The sequence below is a fragment of the Centroberyx gerrardi genome, chromosome 18, assembly GCF_048128805.1.
Source record: "Centroberyx gerrardi isolate f3 chromosome 18, fCenGer3.hap1.cur.20231027, whole genome shotgun sequence".
In the NCBI taxonomy this organism is placed as follows: Eukaryota; Metazoa; Chordata; class Actinopteri; order Beryciformes; family Berycidae; genus Centroberyx; species Centroberyx gerrardi.
In genome coordinates this window covers 23,521,399-23,539,546 of record NC_136014.1, presented here as the reverse complement: position 1 = coordinate 23,539,546, position 18,148 = coordinate 23,521,399, and the positions used below count along the sequence as shown (strand labels likewise).

The 18,148-nt window shown below is 40.3% G+C and overlaps 2 protein-coding genes across 2 annotated transcripts in view; both read left to right on the top strand.

Moving 5' to 3' along the window:
* Positions 1–11,993, top strand: part of LOC139923869 (G-protein coupled receptor family C group 6 member A-like) — a 28,485-nt gene extending 16,492 nt beyond the window's left edge. Inside the window, exon 8 of the mRNA XM_078289874.1 lies at positions 10,755–11,993. Coding sequence (XP_078146000.1) covers positions 10,755–10,773 — 19 coding nt within the window. The 3' untranslated portion in view covers positions 10,774–11,993. The remainder of the gene's footprint in view (positions 1–10,754) is intronic.
* Positions 6,144–10,750, top strand: LOC139923868 (G-protein coupled receptor family C group 6 member A-like; the record flags this gene model as incomplete). The annotated part of the gene is made up of 6 exons (XM_071914750.2): positions 6,144–6,329; positions 6,715–7,006; positions 7,382–8,224; positions 8,528–8,749; positions 9,167–9,284; positions 9,735–10,750. Coding segments are annotated over exons 1-6 (2,655 nt in total), but the record flags the coding sequence as incomplete, so codon positions are not given.
* Positions 11,994–18,148: the final 6,155 nt, after the last annotated feature.

The window sequence follows — 18,148 nt, the reverse complement described above, 5'->3', positions numbered from 1 at the left end:
TATTTGGTTTTTATTCCAGGGGAGGTCCTTCTTATAAGCCTATATGGCTTCTGACCTCTCCTGCACAATATACAAGTAAAAAAACAACAACCTGTTGTTCATCATACAGTAAAGTACAGGAAATTCAGGAAATTTGTCACTTTTCGTGCCCTGCCATTTTTATCCACTAGATGGCGAACTTCCACCATACTTTAGCTGAGAACACTGGGAGTGTGCAGTGTATGGATTCACATGCTGTAGATTCAAATCTTTTACCATAATTATTAGTCATTTTTCAGAAAAAGAACCTTCCACAACACAGCATGATTCATTCAGTATACAGCCAAGGATGTGGTGGTAAATAAAAAGACCTCCAGTTATCATCATAAGGCAAATATCTACAGATATAGATACAATTAATTCATTTTATTTTAAGAAGAGCATTGGCCTATGCTTACTTTTTCCTTAGAAGATTTTCTTAATTATTTTCCTATCCTAACTAAATAGCCTATAGGCTATAACATATTGAGTTTAGCTTACATTGTGGACATGGGTGGAAGAAAACTTACATTTAGCCTATTCAGTACGGCCTAATTGAGTAGCTTTATGTGCACTTCACTAATTTCCCTTCAGTATGTTTTATTTGGCTACATTTTAAATAGCATCTATTACACAAAATATAGGCATAAACATTGCATCAGACCAACTACACAAGAATGTGGAGGAAATGTTAAAGTCGAGATGAAACGGCATTTCGAGAGTATCTAACTTCCGTATCGTGACGTATTTCCAAGTGAACATAATGGATGCAGACAGACAGACGGACGGACAGAGTGTTCCTCATTCTATAGTAGGATAGTAGGATAGAATGAGGAACACTCTGTCCGTCCGTCCGTCCGTCCGTCTGTCCGCATCCATTTTGCTCCTCAACGGGTTGGCCAATCAATCTCAAACTGCACATGGGCATTGAGCATTGGCATAGGCAGGGACTGACGGAGCTGCTTTTTCCATTTTCCCAAATTTATGCTGTTTATGCGCCTTTTGCAATGACATCATCACATGCAATGACATCATTTTAACCCTCACTTACTGTAAGGGGGCTTTAAGTAATCCATGAGTTTTATCGACCTCTATCTGTGACCAGTAGGAACTGCAGCATCAATTGAACCCTTCAGCCCTTCTGTCCCCCTGTGTCATATAACTGACACAAACAATAAAGTCACACATTTAAAGATGAGTAAACTAGAGCAGAGATCCAGCAGATACATCTAGTGAAGAGGTAATAAATCACATTGCAAAATACTGGAATAATAATGCTGCTTTGTCGCTTGATTTTTTGGCTTGAGAACGAGGCTTTTAACCTCAGTCACTGAAATGAGTGTTTTGAAATGACAATTGGCTGGGAGTTGTTCCAAACCATGAGGCCAGAAAGGAAGTTTTGAAAGCCAGAAATCTCAGCACCTGGTGAAGTAATCAATGAGTCATTAGTATTGTTCTACAACCGTATCAATCCCCTGCACATATGAAGGTATAAGGCAGTAAAAATCTTACTTATTGCCCCTGTAAAGCTGACGAAGAACATATTCCTTTTTCAGTGTAGGGGAAAGCATTTCTAACTCCTCTACTGCATTTCAATTTTTCCAGCCAGTCTGGGGAACTTTCTGGTTACAAATCCATTTCCCTAACTTCCCTAACTAGGTTCAGTTGTCTGGATCCAGCTCCCTTGAATTGCTCCAGGCTTCTGAAGTGAACTGGTCTGACAGGATCCAGACAACAGGTTGTGTCCGATCCTGTTGGACTGCCTGATGAACTTCAAGCATCGAGCTGTTCAGATATGAACCACCAGAGGGCAGTCTCTTACCATAATTCACTGCTTCCAGTTGAGCATCACAGAGATATTCAATGCATACAAATATGGATCAGTCTGTGGCTTCATCATATTGAAAACTGGTCAAAATTTCTGTCTGCATAAGGCCTGTGCCGATATGAAAATTACATAGTACGATTATCTTGGCCAAAATTATCCCCATATATGATATTATCTTAATAATTATTATTATTTAAGGTTAAAAATTAACCTTAAAAACAGTACTGTAATATGCTCCAATTACATAAAAAACGAATTTATCATATCAATCAAATGACATTTCTCTATTTTTAAACACATTTTAATTTGTAAAATATTTGACTTACAAAATTATAAAATGATGGTTTAGCTTATAAAAACCATAAGGATAGTCATAAATAATACAAATAACAATCCAAATAAATAAAGTCATGAGTCTCAAATAAAGTGCTACTGGTGTGCATCCACTTTAATTCAGTCAGCAACATGAATAGCAATTTATTAAAGGGCTCTAAAGTAAAACAAGGATGACAGAGGAGAGACACGGTTATTGCAGTGGTGACGGTAATATAAATTAGGGGCGGGGTCATAACTGTTATCGTTTTTTACCGTGATATATACCGGTTATTGCATAGAGATGAAACTGTTTAATCTCTATGGGTTATGGTCCCATCCCTATTTGGTTCACAGACAGTTCTTGTTTGTTGAAATCAGAGGGCAGCACTGACAAACATTTATCTTCACAGCTTGGTAAATGTTTTGTAGGCTCATGATCCTCCTGAAGTTTAAAGCTGCGCTGTGTAGCTTTACTTTTAGGAAATCTGGAAAGTCAAAAAAGTTTATGACATGGCTTTGACACTGAATAAATTAAAGCCCCGATGTGTAGGATTTGAAAATTGTTGATTTTGCAGACTCCGAGGTAGTGCCAAAAAAAGACACTGTCGCAAACATCTTTGCAACCTCTTAGCGGCGTATGTGATACCCCGCTTCATACAGCCACAATATGTAAACAAAATACTACTGCAGATAACTGTAGCTCAAGCATTAGTTCCTATAGTATTCCTAATCGCAGCATTGTACTATGAAGTAGTTTGCAATTGTGAGAATTCGGGTTAACAGATGTTTGGGGGATCGCTATCGTTGTGAACATAGCCTATCCAACATTTACTATTCTGATGCTACAAGCTGCAGCTAATGGAAAATGCTACCGCTAACAAACTAGACTAAACACAAATCAAGTAACGTAAACGTAAGTATGGAGCTGTATTAAATGTGGCGATTACGTCCGATCAAGCTGGCAGAAGGCAGGACACATGAACCGACACAGGATGTCGGAACCAGACAGGAAATGCGGACTAACGACGCGATTACAACCTGCACACACACACACACACACACTGGAACGCCATGGTCTGCTGACAAATGTAAGTGGCTATGATAGTTTCTTTCTCTTCTGTTGCTCCACTCTCTGTCAGTAGCTGGCTTTAGGTTACATAGCTTAGTAGCTGTACAAGTAGCTGACTACACAAATAAACTAATGTTATGCCATTACACATAACCGCAGATATAAACTACACGGGTCCTAAAAAATAGTTAAAAGCTTCGGTAACACAATTTGAGACCCTTATTGGTATTTTCAATTATGTGTATGAGAAAGAAAGCCAGCTGTGTGTCAGTCTTAAACCCGACTGCGGTTAACTCTGGTCGGTCTGACACTGTGCTTTGTCACGCTCCTTCGTAGCTCTTTTAGCCTCTTATAGAGCTAGTGCTGGGCGCCGATGGGTCCATCGGACTCCGTCGGGCTCCTGTGTTGCAGGGGGCCGGGGAACGGGAACTTCAAGCCGATCGATCGGCGGGGCTACCGGGAGCTCCGGGTCTCGCATTGCCCTCCCTCTCCCTCTTAGCCGTTTTAGCCTCTTCTGTTATAGGCTTCTTGTTTTGTTTTGTTGCAGAGGGTCCAGCAGTTACAGTCCTGTCTTCCATGTTACCACTATCTGCCATATTGATTAGCTTCACGCTGTTCAATCTAAGCAACTAGTCTGCAAACTGCCTCTGTTTTCTTCCTGGTTTGGTTTGACTTTCTGCCGTAAGTCAGTACGCCACTTCGCGCCAATTCGTACCCCTGGACACAGAGAATGAACAGACTGAAAGCAACACATAGACTAAACCAATTTTCTCATTTTTCTACTGACAAACCTTCTACACATAGGGGGCTTTAAGTATTTCAAGAGTAAATCTAGATTGCAAGGAAGGAATTCTGCAGTGGAATCAGTTTAATTGTGAGATAGCCTACTTGAAATTTGCTTTCATGAGTTTGTGCACAATAGCAAAGTAAACATTTATAGTCAGAGTGTACACAGTAAAAACAAAAAAAAAGCCTTTAGTTGTTTCCGAGTAGGTTGACTGACATCACATGATCTTTTACCCAGATTTTACCTGCCTGTTTCGGATATCAACTGGTGACTTTCAGTAACAAGCCCATTTCTCTGCCACCTCATAGCAAATAACAGATATTTTACACAATAATACACAGAATAAATAATAAATATACATGGTTGCCATGCCAGAGTTGAGCTATAGCACAAATGTGCAAGTTAAAGAAACCTAAATATTCATAGTCAACACTACAACCAGAAGCAGTTTTACTATTTTTTTTGGTATTTTTTTGTTTTTTTTTTGTTTATAACTGTATTCAGATGAGTCCAGTCCAAGACATTTCCTAAAAAGCAGTCATTCAGGGTTAGGGTTTCTAATGCTGACATTAAGTATTTCTAAAGGTAACCCCCAAAATATTAATAGAACCATTTAACATCAATTTAAAGACAATTATAAACATAAAATCTTTAAATCTTTTTTTTTTTTTTTTGCTTATATATAATGAAGGGTGACTACTGTATGGATTTTTAGGCGTTAAAAATATTCAGATTCTAGGTCCTATCTATGGTTCCATGCAATTGACATGAAGGTGATTAATTTGTTTTTATTTGATCCATTAGATTGATTCTTTTCGAGATACCCAGCAGAAACAAATATGCCACTGCTGTGATTGATCAGATTGAGGCATAACATAGTGCTTGAGATGATGAAAGAGTTAAATGAAATATGTTTTGTTAGTTCAAGTACTTTGTTAGCAAACCTGTTATCCCTTGCATGTGTCTTAAAATAACTGCTTAAAATAACAGTTACAGTAAAATAACTTAGTTACAGTCAAGCCATTTGTTCTCACACTAGTGATCTTCCTGCTGAAATTCCTGAGTTTACATCATGCATTATAGGCCTTTCTTGATCCGTGAAATTTTGTGCCTTAGCTTGATATTATGTAATATTATTAAGTACATTTACATTTGGTCAATCTTTAATGCAATGATTGAAGAGTAAATCTCCTCTCAATACCTATAACATATTCTACCATTTGTCAAAGGTACTGATTAAATTGGAGGGAAGTTTCGGCGTTTGTCCTTCCAGTTCCCCATTGAAACCAAAGACCATGGCTAGATGCAATCATCATATAACCCCTCTAATCTTATACATAGATAAAGTGTTACCTGGGAAGCAAAACATTTCTTTCATCATCATTCAAAGCCAATAATGACACATTTATTTCTTATATTTCTAATTGAACTTGAATGCACTGGGGACATGATGCAATCACCCTACCAACACTGCAAGCAACGTGCTCAAACTGCATAAAATTCCGGCCCACAGAATTTTTGTTTTGTTTTGTTTTCATGGTAAATATGCACTAGTGTATCAATGTCTATTTGGAATTTGTATTTGTTTTTAATAATTCCAACCCTTAAAGGATTTGTCATGAATGAAACTGGCATCCCAATCTAGGAATGATCCAACAGTGAATTTGAACTAATCCGTTTGTTACTGGGGACACCCTCAAGGGCCCCTCAGGGTCCTTTAGTCCTTAAAAAAAACACCATTCTCATCATTCAAAGCCAACAATGACACATCCTTGACAAAATAATCAAACTAAGCTGCAATAACAACCCTCTCCGACAGCAATCTGTAACACTTAGTTCCATTCCTTGTTATTTAGTTATCTTGTTATTTTGTTATCTTTTTATCTTATTATCTTATTATTATCACTTCTGCCAATACCTGTTAGAATAGTAGGAAAAGAATGGGGAAGTGGAAGTGAAGTTGGAGACAGGTAGCTGCAGGCGGATGCCTAGAGGATGACGTGCTCTGATGTTTCAGTTCTGCTATACAACAGGTTTCTCATCATGTTTGACACCTCCCAAACACACTCCCTTTTAGACTTTAAAAGCAAAACTGCACTTTTGCCTGCTGCGCTCAAAATGCAGATCTCTCCTTTCCACCTGGCCTTGATGATGAGCAGCATCTTGGGTCTTGTGAGAAGCTGCGACTTCGCTCAGTCCATCTGTGGTGCCCAGACGCCCGGGGACGTTGTAATAGGTTTGATGTTGCCAAGCCATCGCAAAGTGGAGGATCTTCATCAAAGGACAACACCTGAAAGCTTCAAATGTACAGAGTAAGCGTAAAGGAGTGATGAATTTACTGCATGAGAGATTGTGTCAGGTTGTTATTGTATTGCATTTTATTACTGCTTGTGTAATTATGCATAGAGAATTTAATTATATTGATTATCGCTGCTGTCATGCAAAAAACATGTATGCAAAAGTATACTTTTTAGGATTGAAGCAGAGAATGCTTTTTTATTGGTTTATTGAAATTATACAATTGGGTTTTAGCAGGTGTCAAATACCCAAGGGTCAGGAAACACAAAACATAAATGACAATATACCAAAGTTGTAGCTATTTCTTTTTTCCACAGCAGCAGTGTTATATTGATTGGTCCTCCCTGGAAGACAGTTACATTTCAACAAGTTACTAAGATGATGATTGTCTGTTTCCAGTTTTGATTTGGTGCCATTTATGAAATCTTTGGCTGCCATTCACACAATCGAGGAAATAAATGCAGCTGGTGTCCTCCCAGGAGTGCGTCTTGCATATCAGATGTGTGATACATGCTCTGATGCGACCAAAGCATTGCAGAATGTGGTTCACATGCTTGCAGTCAATGGCTCTCTAAATGTGCAGTGCAACTACACTGACTTCAGGCCACCAGTCAAGGTTGTGTTGGGAGCACGCTACTCTGAGGTGTCCATCGCTGTGGCCAAGCTGCTCAGTGTGTATATGGTCCCTCAAGTAAGTCACAAATTGATTGATACTTTCTGATCAAGAAATACATTTTACTGTAAACTGTTCAGTGAAATTATGTTCTGAATTATGCTTTGAAAGAGAGTCAAATGTGTTTGGTCAGGTATCCATGGTGCTTTATAGTTTTCTGAGGTTGTTTTGTGGTTCTGGTTACTGGAGTTCAGTGTGGACATGAGCTGATAAAATAGTTTTTGTAATGGTTAAACTGCATTTGTTAAAATGTATTTAACCAGCTAGTCCCACTGAGATTAAAAATCTCTATCTGAAAAAGTTCAAACTATGCTTCCTATCTTATATATTTACAATTAATTTGTACATTTCATTTCTTATGTCATTCCTTGTGTTATTTTATTTTATTATCAGGTGAGCTGCACATCATCTTCACCCACACTGAGTGATAAGTTGCGGTACCCAATTTTCCTGCGCACTATCCCCAGTGATGTGCATCAGACCAAAGCACTGGCCAAACTTATGGTGCACTTTGACTGGAACTGGGTGGGGGTTGTGTATGGGGATGATGACTATGGAAAAGCGGCTTTCCAGAGCTTCCTCCTGGCTGCAGAGGAAATGAGTGTGTGCTTGGCCTACCAGGAGGTGGTGCCCCACTACTTGGATCATGAGCACAGCATGCAACGCATCAAGCAGGTCGCCCAGCAGATCCGCTCCTCCAACGCCCAGGTGGTGCTGCTCATCCTCAAGCCGGAGCTGGTGGAGGACCTTTTCAAGGAGATGATGCTGACCAACACATCTAGAACCTGGATTTCCAGTGACCTCTGGGCCATGAACCAGCCTTTGGCCCATCTGCCTGGCATCAACAAGGTGGGGGACATCTTCGGCTTCACTTTCGTTGGACGCAAGAGTGAATCATTTGATGCTTACTTGAAGAATCTGAGACCAACCCCTGGAGGACACAACCGCTTCATTGAAGAGTACAAAAACCTGAGATTCAACTGCACCCCAGAGTGTTTTTTGAAGGACCCTCCATCCTATTGTCCACCATCTTATCTGCTGAAAATGAAATCCGTCAATGCATGCAATTACACGGATCCCCAAAAGGCCAATGATGACTACCTTGTGACGGCTCTGGACACAAGTGAAGCCTACAGTGAGAGAGTGGCTGTGTGGGCCATAGCTAATGCTCTCAAAAAACTACTTCAGTGTAATAGGTCCTCTTGTTCTGGAGAGATTAACTTCCCGCCATGGAGGGTAGGAATTTACATAATCTAAGCATAGCAGAAATAAATAGGTTCAACTTTTTGAAAGCATAGTTTCCATGTTCATTTGCATTGTAGGCATTAGACGCTGTTATCCAGAACGGATTATGATGAATGCAAAAGTAGAATAACCTTAAATTCATAGATTTCCAACATTACAAGCAACCAATATAAAGGAGGACCCAGACAATAGATGTAATGGGTGTTTCTTTCATCAGATTATTCATGAATAATAGTTCAGTAAATTCAGTAAATTAGGCCGTTTTTAAGTCAAATTTTGTCCTTTGTCTTGCAGCTTCTTGAAGAACTGAAGAAGGTTTATTTTGAGCTGGACAACCAGACATTTTTTTTTGACAAATCTGGTGATTTTGTCGATGGTTATGATCTGATAATGTGGGAAAAGGACGGACAGCACAGAACCTTTAAAAAAGAGGGGAGGTACCATGTCCTGGATGGACGAATCGAGCTTCATGTAGATGTGAGCGAATTGAACTGGCTTTCAACAGCCAATAACTCGGTAAGGCAACAAAGAGTGCATAAAGATATCCTTGTGTGACGTCATTGCTTTTTTGTAACCATCCCACAGTATGAAATGTTCACAGCATATACAGTCACATCACTGGCATACTGTAATATAACAAAATAGTCTATTGTGAACGAGGCATTACACCATGTTGATAGGCAGAGTAATGATCTTGATGACCTCAACATAGCCAAACATGTCAGATCAAAAAAAATGAAAAGTTTTGTGCCAAATTGGGATATCCACATTTGGAAAAGTAATTGATTGCACACAATTAAAACAAATTAGGATGCTTTTTAAAATAGTAGAAAACTTACATTCTTGATTGACAAAAATGTAACTTTGAAAGACTGGATGCTCTATAACTGAATGATCAACTTCTGGTTCTGTTTTCATGTTCTGCTCTCTCAGATTCCTCAGTCTAGATGCTCAGAGTCCTGCGCTCCTGGCTCTGTGAAGAAGATCGCCAACGCGTCCTGCTGTTACACCTGCACCCCATGTGTGGAGGGGACCTTTGCAGATGCCTGGGGTATGCCTCACAGAAATACTGTTTTCATATATATACATATATATATATATATATATATATATATATATATATATATATATATATTCATATACACTTAGCTTCAATCCCATGTGTTTCAATGTCTTCTCTTCTAAGAGGTTGACAATTGAAAATTAAGAAATACATTTTTGCAACAGGCCCACAGACCTCTCAGATGAAACAAATATGTATTTTTATTCTGTTTTTAAATTTTAACATTTCCCCTGGCCTATACTGGCTTCTACTTGGCAATGGGTGATTACATAATTCTTTGCATTTACTGTTACATATTTGATGACAAAGCAAGCAAAATTAAAAATTAAATCCATTGACATTTCTTCATCTGCTAATTTGGTGGCCTGGTCCAGAACAAAATAAACCGGAATGGCCAAACCGTGCCTAATATGAAAATATCTTGTTGTATTTCTATAGATCTTAATGACTGTCAAAAGTGTCCCAATGGAACTTGGTCCCTCAAGGGTTGGACTCACTGCAAGCCAAGACAGGAGTCGTACCTGCGGTGGAGTGATCCTCATCCCATCTCTCTGGTGGCATCTGCAGCCTTTGGCATTTTGCTGTTGCTAGTTATCCTCATTATCTTTTTGGTGTACAGAGATTCCCCGGCCATGAAAAAAGCCGAAGTGAGATTGTCCTGTGTGATGATGGCTGGTCTAGCGGTGAGCTTTGCAAGTGTGATATGCTTCATGGGCAAGCCCAATGTACACCTCTGCCGGGCCCGGCAGGTCATGTACGCCATGGGCTTCACCCTGTGTGTTTCCTGCATCCTAGTCAAGGCCTACCGTACATTCCTGGCTTTCCTTCCCTTTGGCCAGCTAAGACACAGGCAGCTAAACAAACTTTACAAGCCACCTGTAATTGTCATTGTCTTAACTGTTCTCCAGGGGATCACCTGTATTCTCTGGTTGATCTTTGATTCTCCCGATATCGATGGCACCCCTCCATCCCCACAAAGCATGGAGAGAATAATCCAGTGTAACGAGGGTACTACATTCATAGGTTTCGGCATCATGTTGAGCTACATAGCTCTGCTGGCTTTGGTCGGCTTCCTCTTGGCCTTCAAAGGCAGGAAGGTTCCTCAGGAGTTCAGTGAAACAGGCTACATCATTTTTAGCATGCTAATGTACCTGTTTGTGTGGGTGTGTTTTATCCCAATCTATATCATCAAGACAGGAGAGGGCTCCTCTGTGCAGGCTTCAGCCATTCTAGTGTCCAGCTATGGCGTTGTCTTCTGCCATTTCTTACCCAAGTGCTATGAGGCACTTTGGGGGTCAAACACCGATACACTGGAGCGGATCCTGAGGAGGTGTCACGGCTTCTCCAGTCCTGATCCAGAGCCAGAGTTAGACAGAGAAATCCCCAGAATAAGCGCAGCCTCAAAAGCGATTGCAAGGCTTTCCCGATCAAAAACGATAGCTACACCGGGGAGCTCAGGAAAACTGGGCCATGCTAACCCTATTTTTTCAGATGTAGTCATAATACCTATGTCCAATGAGAAGATGAATGCCTCTTCACTGTCTGTGACCTTAGGCACACAAGTGAGAAAGAGACATAGGAGTCTATCCTTCTAAAATTTGAAAATTTGGTGTGCAATGTAATGTAGTGATTTATTATTGTAGGGAAGACACTGTAATTTGACAATTGTATCCATTGGTATTTTATCATGTACGCTTAATTTTTTTTTATAAGGAAATCATTTTAAGATCAATATGTACTGGGAGAGGGACTGCTCCTGTACAAAAGTAACGCGCCATGAAAGTAACACAGACCTTTTCTCAAACCACACAGAAGCAGAAGTGACGTGATGAAGTCAGTGTGTGTGTGTTTCTATGACCGCTATCCTTATAGCAAAAATAATGGGAATCGGTGCTGCCTTTCCAAAGTTATTGAAAGATAACTGATTTGTCATCATCAACTTTATGTGGATTTCTTAACACATTTACTGTCTCAATGTCAGAACAGTTTTCAAATGACAGGCTACCACATTTAGCATGCATTCAGGCTGAATGGAGAGCAGACAGTGGAGGGACTAAAGTAACAATGATATATTTTCATAGCTAAGCTCAGCCTGATTAGTTAATTAAAATAGAATTGTCAGCCTCAGCCACTAAATACTTTGGGAGAAAATTAGAAAATAGGATGCTTGTTGCCATTCATTCATATCATGCATCAAAATATTGTGTTACGCAACATTGGTAACTTGAAGCAAAGAATATTTAGGCTATGTAGCCCAATATGTTGACATGGCGAATTGGCACAAATGTAAAACTGGGCCTGCAAGATTGGTTGTTAAAAGTAAATAGTATCAGATCACAAAACCATAATCATAAGATGCATCTTACATGCTTTCTGACAGCTGTTACTTCCACACCACAGTTGTGTTACTTTTGTCCCACACGGGAAGTACGAAAGTAACATAGCGCAAGTTGTGTTCTCCATCTGTTTAAGTCCAGCTCATTTAACTAAGAAACATATATGTTGTTTCTTAATATGGCATTAGGCTCTCACTGTACCAGAGTAGACTGGGAAAAAGTAAAAAGTGTTACTTTCGCTCCCCCTATGTAAAGGTAAAATATATTTTCTGATGAAAAAAGTTATATTCTTCGATATACAGAAGACAACAGATGAGCTTTATTGGTATTGTATACAACTACCAGAGTTCAATTACAATAAAAATGCTTTTAAAATAAACTCATGTTTGCATTTTGTATCAGAATTATTCAAAGGTGACACAGTAAACTACACAAATTCATCTATTTAACATAGGATGACATGTTTTACGTAATGAAGTAAAAAATAAAAATAAAAAAAAAGCCAAAGAACCACAGTATTTTGAAGTGTTAGCTAACTGGAAAACCTGAATGGCAAAGAAGGAACACTTTTTTATTCATGACCATGGCATTCATGATTTGGAAAGTCAGCAACTAGCTAACTAGCTTTCTTTAGGCTAGTATGGCTAGTTTGAACTTGAAAGGTCAGCTAGGCTAACTAGCTTACCTAGAAAGCTTAGTAGTTAACATGGTCATCTTTGGAGTTAAGTCCTTGTTACCCTTGTAAACTGCTTGACTGTCCTGCTATGTGAACACTGGGTTCCTGAGTGGATGGGCCAAAGCACACAAAACACTCACTAGGTGATTTTTCAGTTAGTAGCAAGAGCTTTAGGCTTCATAGCACTAGCTCCACCCTTAACCTTTGACTTTTTCACAGGGCTTACTGATCCTGAAAAACAATGGTTCTTTGGCTCCGCTCGTTAATGTTTAAAGTCATACCGAAATGACAAATTACTTTTTTGCCCATTTAGCTCATTCTAACTATCATACCACAAAATCTTTAGTTGTGACTTCATTGTGTACCAGGAGGAGGCATACATAAAACTTCCAATCAATAAAACAGATTTTGAATAATCCCATCCCTCCACCCTTCACATCAAATAAAACTGCCTTTTTCTTCCTAACTCATATCCCATTGGTTTACACTTTTGAATGATCCCTCCCTGCATTATGTCCTGGCCCCCTATTGAGGGAATTCTGGCTCTATTATTCATTCACTTATTTCCATTTTAATTCATTTCCACCATATCTTTCTCAATTTTTAACCAGAATTCTCTCTATACGGGTGGCTCCACATAACAACAAATCATGGTGGGAGGTTCAGTTCAGAGCATTTACCAGGCCTGTGTTGTGCAAGCTTAAGAGAAAAAGCTAGAGGAAAAACAGCTGAGAATAGCACGACATGCGGTCACTTACTTGAGACTATTACACAAGTGCCAGCCAATCAGTGATGATCCACTCCTAGCAGAGGCAAGGTGTTAAGGACACTTCTCTCCTGCCAACACACAGTAACACTCGCTGTGCACAAACATCCAGCTCTTGTCTGCTGAATGAGACCAAGATACAACACTCAGTTTACTAGCATTAGTAAAAATGAAAAGTCCCATCAGATAAGTCAGGGTGTAAAATTCCAACAATTATCACTGCAAAACCAGGTATCAGGAGAAAGAAGAAAAAGAATGCTTATTTTCTCATTGACCACAATTTAGCCTATTATTTTAATTTAAAAAAATGTAACGGGTTTCAAGGGCCCAACAGGTCATGAAAGTCCCCCAACACATAAATGAAATAAGTAAGAAAAAGAAAAACACCAAAATTGCAGCATGGTTTTCCCATAACAGAAGCAACATGCTACATTACACTGTAAAGTTAACATAATCTATTTATATACACTCATTTATCAATACACAGGATATGATGTTAATATCCTTGTGCCATAATCCAAGGTGAGCATTCATATAGAGGCCCAATTCAGAGTAGAATGATATACCAACGAGTACCACAGAAAACATCAGGCTAGACCGTCATAAATCTACAGCACCATAAGACAGGCAGCAACATAGGCAAATCATTGGGGTTATCAAGTGGGCACCCTCCTTCACCGATGTTTCGTTGAATTAGGCCCACAACACCTCAAGAAGGCTTGACAGTGTATTACAGCGTCCCAGAAACACCCCCCTCTTTGCCCAGACTCAGCAGACCCAAGTCCACTATAGTATTTTACATCACACACTACCATCAATATCCGTTTCTATTCAGAACATTAAGTTACACACTACATCTAAACACTACCAAGTCACACATACTATAAAGTTTACATTCTACACCCAAGCAGAGAGCAGATACCCAACCAACTCAGCAGTCCGCATATCCACATTGTATCTGCTTAGGAAGTCTGACTGGCCCTGCTGGCTTGTCTGGCAGCTTCTTATTGAATGCCAGGCCTGCTCAGCTGTCCTACCACGTATATTTATATATGTCACACGATTAATCAGAGGCACCATTTGTGCGGGCTTTAGGTATGGTTGCTACCAACTTAATCTGCAAAGAAAGTCTAGCACAAGGCAATATTCTACTAGACACTTAGGCCCTGTTTATGCAGGTTCTAAGTCATATTACCAAACAAGTTCTGACTCACTATGTTCACTCATGCTGCCAAGCTAATGCTAACACAAGGCTGACCCAAACATGCTAGTAATCTGATGCTAGTACCTGGCTAACCCCAGGAATGATACCAAGCTAGTTCTAACACAAGACTGACACAAACATTCTACCAAACTATTGCTAACACAAGACTCAAGCATGCTACCAAGCTAATGCTAGCAGGGGCTAGCTCAGGTACTCATCTACCTAGGCTACTTTGTGCCTCAGTTAGCGTGTTTCCTCCTTATCCACAGTCACTTGCATGGCTGCTTCTGACATCGTCTTAACTGCCTGTTATCCCCTAATTCACCAAGAAGTGCTAACATTGATCTGCCTATAAATCTCAACAAAACCTCAACAGGCTTCAATCGTACTTTCCAACCTCGCTGCTCCACCTCAACTGCCAAATCAGAATACTTGAGCATCTTCCTTTCATAAGCTTCATCTAGGCTACTGCATCCTCCAATGGCACTGTGAGTTCCACAAAGTACACAAATTCCACAACACCAAGTCAGGTCTTCAATTTGAGCTGACTATCTCTCTGGGGATCACAAGCTGTTTCCCTAAATCCAGTGCCATTTGCCAATCTCACCCTGCCCCTAGCCTGCCTGCCTAAAATGGCTTCCCTACTGATCTTTTCTCCCTCTCCCACCCCCTTTCCTATCAAGCAATTAATTTATCTCTAGTCGCTTACTCTCAATTGCTGCTGCTAGGCACCTAAGCACTTGATTATGTTTCCAGGTGTATCTTCCCTGAGACAAACCTTACAACCTGATAGTATACGTGTGGCTATGCCTGAACACAATGGGCAGGCAGGATCCTCACCTACCCACTGGCTAAGATTTTGAGGAGAGGGTAACACATCATAAGTAGCATGCGGTTTGCCTCCATCCTCCATAGCTCTCCAGTTTCTTCCTCTCTACACTCTCCAACTTCATCCACTGGCCCTGCTTTGCCTGAGACACTGCCTGCACACCTTGCTGACTCCTCCTGTTAATGTATTTGATCTACAACCATCTTTCTCCCCTAATGGGTGGGAGGCGCAGCCCTCCCTGCTGCCTCCCCCCCCCCACTTTGATGCCCTAATAATTAGGCTACCTCCATTGCCATAGTGAAAGCTAAGGGGGAAATGGTGCGCCCTGCCATAATTCCTGTCTCAAGATGCTGCCAGGCTGTAGTAAACTCTGTTGTTGTGAAGCATGTCTGAATATCTTGAAAGTATGGTCTTACTAGATTCTTAATGCTATCTGGGACCCTAAAGAAATCAAACGCATCCCACAATAGATTATGTGGTACAGATCCAAATGCATTAGCAAGATCCAAAAATACCACATGCTTAGCTGACTGAATTTGGTGCCAAATCATGCTTGTGTGCTCTAAGCACCTGGGAAAACCTAGTATTCCAGGTTTATGCACACTTGTGTCAATTAACCTATTCCTTTCCAAGTAAATTGCCAGCCTCTGTGCCACTACACTAAAGAAAATTTCTCTTCTACATTAAGGAGGCAAATAGGCCAAAACTGATTTATATCTGTAGAGTTTTTCTCTTTGGGAATTAGGATCCCTCCTGCTCTACGCCATGATCTAGGAATAAACTGCTTTTTCCATGCTAGCTTCATTAATTTCCGAACATATATCAATACATCTGGTGCACTTTTGTATACTCTGTAAGGGACACCATTAGGCCCTGAGGCTGATGAAGCCTTTGCGTGCCTTACCACCTTTTCCACCTCGCTCCACCTTGGGGGGCTGTCATCTATTTGATAGTCTATTACCCCAATGGGTGGGATATCTGGGGGCGACCCTAGCTCTCTACCCCTCTCCCTATCTGTATGCACCTTTTCTAAGTGGTCTTCTAGCTCCTGTCATGCTGCTTTCAAGCTGCCACTCTTGCCTTTACTAAATAGCGTCTTAACACATTTGTATAGATCTTTATAAAATGCAATCCTAGCTCGTTCTTTCTTTCTCCTATTTTTCCTAAGATTTTCTGCTCTCCTTAGTGCTGCCAACCGATTCTGTCTGAAGGACATTGATGCCCTCTTTCTCGCTATCGCTAGCCTTCCTCCATTGTCTCCTAAGCTGCCTGCTTTCTTGGATAATTTTATAAATTTCCTGTTGTCGCCCAGACTTAACTGGTTCTGCAACTACTTCCTTCCTTTTCTTATAAATACCAAACCTCGCTACCCCGTAATCATAAATAATATCTCCCAGTTTCTAGCTTCTTCTCTGCTGTTCCTCTAAGTTTAAGAATCCCTATCAAATCTGTGTTAACAACTTCCCATTCCCTCTTCTCTGCAGCCCGAGGCCATCTTACTCTAGGTTTTAGCCCACTATCCTTCTCTTTCTTTGGCTGGGTGACCTCACTGCTCTCCTCACTTGGAATTTCAGTGCTATCCTCAGTGACAGGGATACTGATATCCTGCGAACTTCGGTTTGTTACCTGCCGCTGGACTTCACCCGACTGACTTCTTAAGAAATACTGGTCAATGCGGGGTCCCTGCCCACCCTCTCTCAAGCACTTCTTCCTCCTTTGGTGTATTCTGAGGCCCTTACTAGTAGTTATCTTTTCCCAGCCACAACAACATACCTGTCGCTTCTTTCTCTCTGCATCTGAACTGGTTTCCATTGTAGTGCTCTCCCTACTCATAGTCCATTCCAGGGTCTGTAGCCATATTTCCTGCCTGTGAGTCTTCTTCCACCCCTGCTCTCGCAGGCTCTCGGGGTATTCTTCTTATGTTCCTGTTCATAGCTGATAAGGGTGTAACCATGAGCTAAGCTAGCCCTGGGTACTGCTGCCATGGGTTGCTAAACCATGACAGCCCCAGTGGGGTCCATTTCCTCCTTTCAGCTGTCTTTCCAGGCTGTCACTTGGTCTTTCCCTAGTTGTCAATTTATGACAATTTATTTCCCATACTTGCTATGCATTTTCCTGTTCTTGTACCATTATCTTTCCTGCCTAGTTTTAATGTCATCCCTGCCATGATTTGTGTTTTTTTCTCTTCTTCTGAGGTGAGGTTTTTTCCTATTCATAGTGTTCTGTTATATTACCACAAGGCCATATTGGAAGGAAAATTACAGGTGATTGTAATCAAATGACAGCTATAGCCAATGAGCTGTGTATATGGTAAAGCTTCATATTGGTAATCGCATGTGACATACTGTGAATACAGTTGACATTTCTTTTCTTCTCCTTTTTTTCCAATGCTTTTATCATAGTTGAAACTAAACTAAACTAAACTAAACTAAACAAGACATCATATCAAGAAGACAACAGACCTCCACCTGGTTAAGCTCCTTCTGCTCTGTTGGTCAGCAGCATGCCCAGTTCCTGTTAAAACCATCTGTGATACACCTGGCCGTGGGTGGCAGGGATTAAAGAGCTATACGTAATGCTTTGAGACAGATAGTTAGGCTCAGGCTTTCTGATATTCTCTGTACCACCTATCTGAGAGTCAGGGTTACAGAGTAAAGGATTACAGTTTATTTTTATAACATTTATTTATCCAGGGAAGATTGACTGACCCTACATGCTCTTTTTCAGTAACACCCTGCTTCACATTCACACAGTTACATACAGTGTCCGAAATTAGCTTTTTGTCTCACCTGCCATGGGTTGGTAAACTGAAAAAAATTGCCTACCAAAAATAATGAATGAATGAATCTGAATTTAAAACTTGCTCACTCACACAATGGGTGAAGATTGTAAAGAATTCAAAGTACAGGAGAACATTTTGAAGCATAGTTCAAAGTTTGAGAACAAAGACCAAAAAAAAATGTATATAACCAAGGCATTCAAATGTTATTATCTCAAAAGTTATGTGTGGGTGTGACTCATACTGATATATTCACCAAAGA